The sequence below is a fragment of the Silene latifolia genome, chromosome 10 (assembly GCF_048544455.1).
Source record: "Silene latifolia isolate original U9 population chromosome 10, ASM4854445v1, whole genome shotgun sequence".
Lineage (NCBI taxonomy): Eukaryota > Viridiplantae > Streptophyta > Magnoliopsida > Caryophyllales > Caryophyllaceae > Silene > Silene latifolia.
The window spans coordinates 140,805,610-140,812,463 of NC_133535.1; the positions used below are offsets into that span (position 1 = coordinate 140,805,610).

Below are 6,854 nucleotides of genomic sequence, written 5' to 3' on the forward strand. Positions count from 1 at the left end.
ATGCTAAATAACTTGGACAAAGTAGTTTAATTTGCATTAAAAGATGACTTAGAATAGTAAGTGGTTAGGTCAGGTCATTGCGAGCCAGGTCATTATTAACAATCAGGTCGCTTTTGTTCGATTATTTCTTTACCAATTCGAATTGAGTTTTGGTCATTATCTAGCAGAGTTAAAAAGTTTGTTAAATTTAAATATTATAAGAAAAATCGTTCATCATGGCGGTTATCTTTTGGTTCTTTTCGTTAAATGTCGAGGTTATATTTTGAGTATATGTAGGGTTATCTTTCAGATAGGTCGGTTTATCTTCTGAGTCATATCAGTTGTCGAGACGGGTCGGGTCAGGTCGAAGTATGTATTGGGTCAATTCGGGTTACAAGTTATCTCAGGTCAGGCCGGGTTCGATTTTGGGTCTGCCTTATTCTGGTTCTGTCGAGTTACAAATAATAATCGAATCGGTTCAATCGCGGTTTACATATTTTGATTTGTCGGACTAGATTGTTTGGATCGAATCAGACTTGTCAACTCTAAACAAAAATCCAGAAACCGAATTATTAAGAGCCCATTAAAATATAGCGTGGGCTGACCCAATTTTTTCTTTTAAAAGCAAAAACCCTAGTCATCTCACAAATTCTCCAGAATAACTCACTGACCCTTTCGGCACAAACCATCATCTTCTCCTTCCTTCATCGCCGTAAGTTTTCAATTTTTTCCGTTTCGGTTTTTGTTTCGTTGATTTTTGTTTTCTGTTGATCTTTTAGATGAACACAATTAATTTAATATTTGATTTAGTTGTGATTTGTATAAAGTTGTAAGACTAACTAATACGGAGTAGATTAAATAGTTGCATATGTTTGAATAATTTGTGAGATACAATAATTGTGATTGTGATTAGATCGCCGTTGTTACCAAGTAAAAATTTAAATCATATTTTGGAGCTACGGTTGATGTTGCTCTTAGTTTTAATTTTGCTCTCATGTGATAGTTTTTACGAAAACAAAGTATTGTTATTGAGTAAAACTTGATTTTGATTTGAAATCCATGTCAAAGATCCGAACTTTATAATTTGTATTATATTTCGATGCGTGGGAAACCAACTAATGATGGGGTTTTTGTGTGATTTAAAGATTCAAACTTTCTGCTTTGATCATGGCCGTCTCACTATACAACCCTAGCTCTGAGGCCGGTTTGAAGAAGCTTGATGAGTTTCTTCTTACTAGGAGTTACATTACTGGGTGAGTCTTTTAGCCTATCGTTATAGATGAAATTACGGGGTACTTTACATGTTAAGTTCACTCATAATTGTTTCGTAATTTTTTTGATGTTATTTCAGCTACCAGGCTTCAAAGGATGATCTTACTGTCTATGCTGCTATCTCTAAGACACCATCTGCTGAGTATGTCAACGTTTTGCGTTGGTACAAGCATATTGATGCACTCTTGAGGATCTCGTAAGTTATTGCTTGATACCGAGTTTGTTTTGCTTTGCATATTTGCGACTGGAGTTTTGAAAACTACGACCTAAGAAAAGTAAATGGATAGATTAAATTGCGGGGATTAATCAGTTTGGCAATTGTATTGGTGTATATATTCACTCTGTTTGCCTGAAATCAGTGGTGTTTCTGGGGAGGGATCTGGTGTCACTGTGGAAGGTTCAGCTCCTGCCTCTGAGGTCGCGACCCCACCTGCTGCTGACTCAAAGGTAATGTCATTTGCTAATGCACTTCATTTGAAGGTTTTCTGCATCTTGGTCATTTTTTGTTCTCCAATTTGTGGGGTCGTCATGCTTAGTGATTTATCGGTGTAGGCTTCTGCTGCGGATGACGATGATGACCTTGATCTATTCGGTGAAGAGACAGAGGAGGAGAAGGCAGCTGCTGAAAAGCTAGCTGCAGCTAAGAAGAAGCCATCAAAGAAAGAGTGTGAGTATTGCCTGTACCTATACTTGTATATCTAAATTGTTTTCTTAGTATACTCCGTCTTGTAAATTCTTTTTCACGTGCTGCTATTCTCTAAACAAATTAAAGTTTTTTTTTCTTATATTAGAATGTGTGTCTGAAGTGCACAGGGTTGAGTATCATATGTCAGAAAAGTGATCAACTTCTTACAAATTTTGTATACCCCTCTATCATGTCTAGGGTTTGTGCTAATGACAATTTGAGCGAGTATTTGATTTTTCACCATCCCTCTGTCCATATTTTACATTCTGTAAGAAAATAAAATAAAAATTTAAAGCTTATCTGAGTCATGCTATTTTATAAAAGATTCTCAGTTGGAAATTAAGGTAGTCTTGTGAGCGAATAAGTGAATTATGATTGGAAATATATTGTGGGAATAAATTTTACAGCTAATTGGTATATTCTGTGGTGAAGTGTCTCATATGAAGGTATCCTCCGAAATGAAATCATAGTAGGGTAGCTTTAAGCACATTCAGTCCATTGTAAATATTTGGGGCATTAATCTGATGCCATGGCAGAGCAAGTGGTGTTTCTGCTAATGTATTACTGGAGTGACAGGATAAGACATTGTTTCACAGGCTTGAATTTTCTTGACAGTTGACAGCGTTCTAATTATAAACATTTGTTTTGAATCTTTCGTCTTATTAATGTTAGGGTCTGAACTACTCAATTATGTTGGTAATGTTTAGCTGATAGTAGCAAAGTTGAAGGAGTATGTAAAGGGGTGACAGTATGTGTATTTCATGACAGTAAGGAAATTATATTTGGATGTTAACTTTAATTATTATGGTACTAAGAGATGACAGGAAGTTTGATGGAGTCATAGTTTGGGTTTGAGAATTTGATACTCGTATGATTGACATGACGTGAGGTTTAACCCCACACATAAGTAAAACTAAGAATGAAGTGCAGAAATCGTTTCAAAAAATCTGTTTTCTGTCATAGGCTAATTTGGTCCAACTAGAACATCCTTGGACAATTTGAACTATCGTGTTGGCTTTAATGATGATTTATCTGAGTTCTGCCAAGCCCAGGCCAACGGTCAGCTGAATGCTTTCTTGCTCACGTTAGGGGGCGTCTAGGATAAGCACCTCTGCATTCTAGAATTTGCCAGTTGGGTGAACAATTTGGGAGTTTGATAATATTATGTTTGATTTGATATGAGTTGAGGTTTCATCTAGACTCATCAGAAAGTGGTGTGACTTGTGTGGATTATGGTACTTGATTTACATTCTCAGTAAGAAATCAGCTGAATGCTTTCTTGCTCACGTTAGGGGGGCGTCTAGGAGAACCACTCTGTTTTCTACATGGATGGTTTTTGCCCATAATTTACATTTTCCTTTGCTCTTGGAGAAGAAAAACCTCTCATTATTTTACTGACACTTCTCAATTTGGCACCTTTAGCTGGCAAGTCATCCGTCTTGTTGGATGTGAAGCCATGGGACGATGAAACCGACATGGTGAAGCTTGAAGAAGCAGTCAGAAGTGTGAAGATGGAGGGCTTGTTGTGGGGTGCATGTAAGTCGTTCTTTCCTCCACATGTTTTAACACCCTCCTACCCTCGACTTAATAGTAACGCGTTCTTGTATATTGCTTGAAGTTGCTAATTACCCTGACTTGCTTTGTATGTATGGCAGCCAAATTAGCACCAGTTGGATATGGTATCAAGAAGCTGCAAATTATGATGACCATAGTTGATGACCAGGTTTCCGTTGATAATGTGATTGAGGACTATTTGACCGCGGAACCCATCAATGAGTATGTTCAGAGCTGTGATATTGTTGCTTTCAACAAGATCTAAGGTTTTTTATTATGGCGTGTCAGAGATATTGTCAAGCTTAAATGCAGTTCCTGTGTTAAATCGTTTTTGTTAGTCTGTTGACCCGTCACTAGTTTTGCATCAAATTATGTATGGGTTGATATAACTCAAAGACAGTGTGTTATCTTATTATCATCAAAGTTTGTGTTGGTGACAATCTTTCTGGTCCAGTTTGTTAATGTCTTTATAAGTTACTCGGTATAACCCAGTAATTATGACCCTCCATGTCGAGGGTGAATCTTTTCCCTTTGCTCTATGTCCTTCCATTTCTCTCATAGAATTATCTTTAAATTGTCCTGCAATTAAAGGTGGTCCATTAAAATGAAATGGAAGGATGCGGAGAGGATTCAAATTGCCCATAATACCATTCCATTGTTTGGATATGGAATGTAAGTAGGGAAGGGTAAGATAAGTGGCGCCGCAGATTGGAGCGTACTAATGTGTTCAGCTTTTTTGCCATCTTTTTCCTGTGTTGGTATGACTTTAATCCTGTTTGAGGAAATTTGGACGTATCAATTGCATATTTGCACTCCTTTGATTCCACTCGTGCAAACGGCTCGTCGGCTCCTATCAAAAATATGTTTTTCTACCATATTTGAGGCTTGAGCCCATAGGCAACCAAAAGTTTGCTTAGTCTGGGCTTCTCAAAGTTTCAACATATCACAACTCATAGAATTACATTATTTTACACAAATTTATTGTAAAACGAAATCTTTTATTAACCACTTTGACCCAGTAATAGGGTTGTGTTTGGATGCGTTCTTTGACCTAGTAATAGTTGTGTTTGGATGCGTGTACAACTATATTAGTGTAAAACCGCCTAACATAAGACTAACAAAACATAGCGAGAAATTGTACGGAGAAGATAGAGATAACATAAGGGAGTCCTGACTCATCCTAATCTATTAATTATTACTAGTATAGACCCCGTGCATACAATGTATGCGCGGTATTTATAGAGTTTTACTTTTCAGTGTATTATTTATGAAATTTAAATTGACAATTCATCTATTTTTAATCTTTTTCATCATTGTATTTTGATTTGAGAAATAAAAAATTAAATCGTAAGAAGTCATAAAATGTATGTTTTTTTGATTTTTTTTTTAATGAGAAATTAATGACGTTACCTTATAAATATTTACTAATAACATGTTTTTTTAGCGGTAATTTTTTATCCGGATTTTCTAACATGTGCCCTTAGGCCTTAGGGCACATGATAAGAAGTTAAGTAGGGAAAGTTTGTTGATAATTACGACTGGAATTCTGGAAATTTGAAATGGTGGACCACATGAATAAAAAGACGTAAGAAAGACGACTCTTTTTTTTGGAGTTAGAACCAATAATTATATTTTGTTTGATGTAAAGATGGACCAATAATTTGGTCCTTTAAGCTCTAGCTTTTGCTTTCGGATTATTTTACTGTAATTCCCAATTGCATATTAACAATGTCTTAATCTTTAATCTAGTGTAAACCTCAAAAAATTTAACCTGAAAGAATCTTTCGTGCATAATCTCGAATGTTAAATGTTAAATAATTGATAGAATCAGTAGTCAGTATAAGAGGGCATCGGAAAATTCATCAAAATCTTTAAATCAACAAGGGACGCATAGATGAAACTCGTTGTATGAATACAACAATCTTATCGGATTTTTTTATGTAAAAACAATTAAACAAACATAATCAGGAAAATTGTTTCAAGTCAAACATGAGAAAATTTTCATTTCTTGCATCTTCATTAGTAACATTAAGTCATCATCACCTTTACAAAACGATCAAGTAGGAAGGTTTAAACTACTCCGTATATATACACATGATATTTACAAGTTCAGCAGAAAAGTGTCCGTCACATATGAGAATTCGCCTTACAAGTTATCCGCTTTTTCATTTTATCATTGAATCCAATCCTCTTTTCCATATATCCATCAGTTGAAAAGACGAAACTACCCGTCACATATCATCATCATCAAGACATCAACCATTCAACTCTGACCCCAACAGTTAAAATACATGACTTGTCGGAGAGACTCATCGGAAGCACACTTGTGATGATTCTCTCCGACAACATCAGACCCACAAGTGGTCATGGCACGCCGTGAATCGGCAACGAAGAGAGTTTTCATGCCGTTTGGGAAAGATTTGAGCCCAGATTTCCATCTATGACCCTGGTCTGAGTGCCCATTTACTACAGCTACCCCTGCTGCCATCCATACCCTGTTCATGGTAATTTTTCTTTGGTTTTAATTAAGACTAAAAGAGTGTTGTATTATTGAGTGGTTTTTGTGCAAGTGTTGCAAACAAAGGATAATGAGCAGTATTTATAGAGGAAAGGTGGGTGGGTGATTTTGGGATAAACTACTATCTGGTTTTAAAACAAGGTGGTTTTGTAGAGTGGGGTCATGTGAAATTGGAAACTTTGTCATACATTTGTATGATTGTCATTTGTAAAAAAAGTATCAATTGGTCTCCCTTGTGACGGGTTACCATTTGTGACGGATATTTTGTGAGATAAAATGGTAACAAAATGGGTTAGTGGAGAAAGGGGACCACATGAATAGTGTTGCAGATAGAGAAAAAGTGGGTACATTGTGAGGTAAAATGGTATCCGTCTTCAGCTTGTGACGGATATGTCATGTCTTCAATGAGAATTTGTGAAAAAGTATTGTTGGACGTCATTATCTTTCGTTTGGTTATATAATTGAGATTTTGGCATTTGGGATGATGACATTTTTTTCGGTAACTCTTCCGAGGTACCGTCTCTTTCACTATAATAAGAGAGAATTAATAAATAAATTAAAAACTAACTTAAAAGTTAAAAAAAATGTTAAAATAATAATTATCTTTTATGAGATAGATATCACACTAATATTAATGAGTGACCATCTCTTTTAAGAAATTATGTTTTTTTAAAATATAATAATTTATTGAGCTAGTCTTACTCAAGAGTGTTAAGACGGATCGACTTAAGATGGGTTTAATATTACTCTGTACCATATATGGCCATAGAGGTATTTAGGACAAATTTTTACTTTTGTTTTATTCAACCCAAGTATATTTGACTCGTCTTAGGATGGATAGTGTTC

The 6,854-nt window shown here is 35.6% G+C and overlaps 1 protein-coding gene across 1 annotated transcript; it reads left to right on the plus strand.

Annotated features, from left to right (window-relative positions):
* Positions 1-576: 576 nt before the first annotated feature.
* LOC141606050 (elongation factor 1-delta 1-like) lies at positions 577-3,930 on the plus strand. The gene is made up of 7 exons (XM_074425035.1): positions 577-691; positions 1,125-1,232; positions 1,331-1,447; positions 1,611-1,698; positions 1,804-1,918; positions 3,359-3,472; positions 3,592-3,930. Exons 2-7 carry the CDS (start codon positions 1,147-1,149, stop codon positions 3,753-3,755), a joined length of 684 nt encoding a protein of 227 aa, XP_074281136.1. The 5' UTR covers positions 577-691; positions 1,125-1,146; the 3' UTR covers positions 3,756-3,930.
* The last annotated feature ends 2,924 nt before the right edge of the window (positions 3,931-6,854 follow it).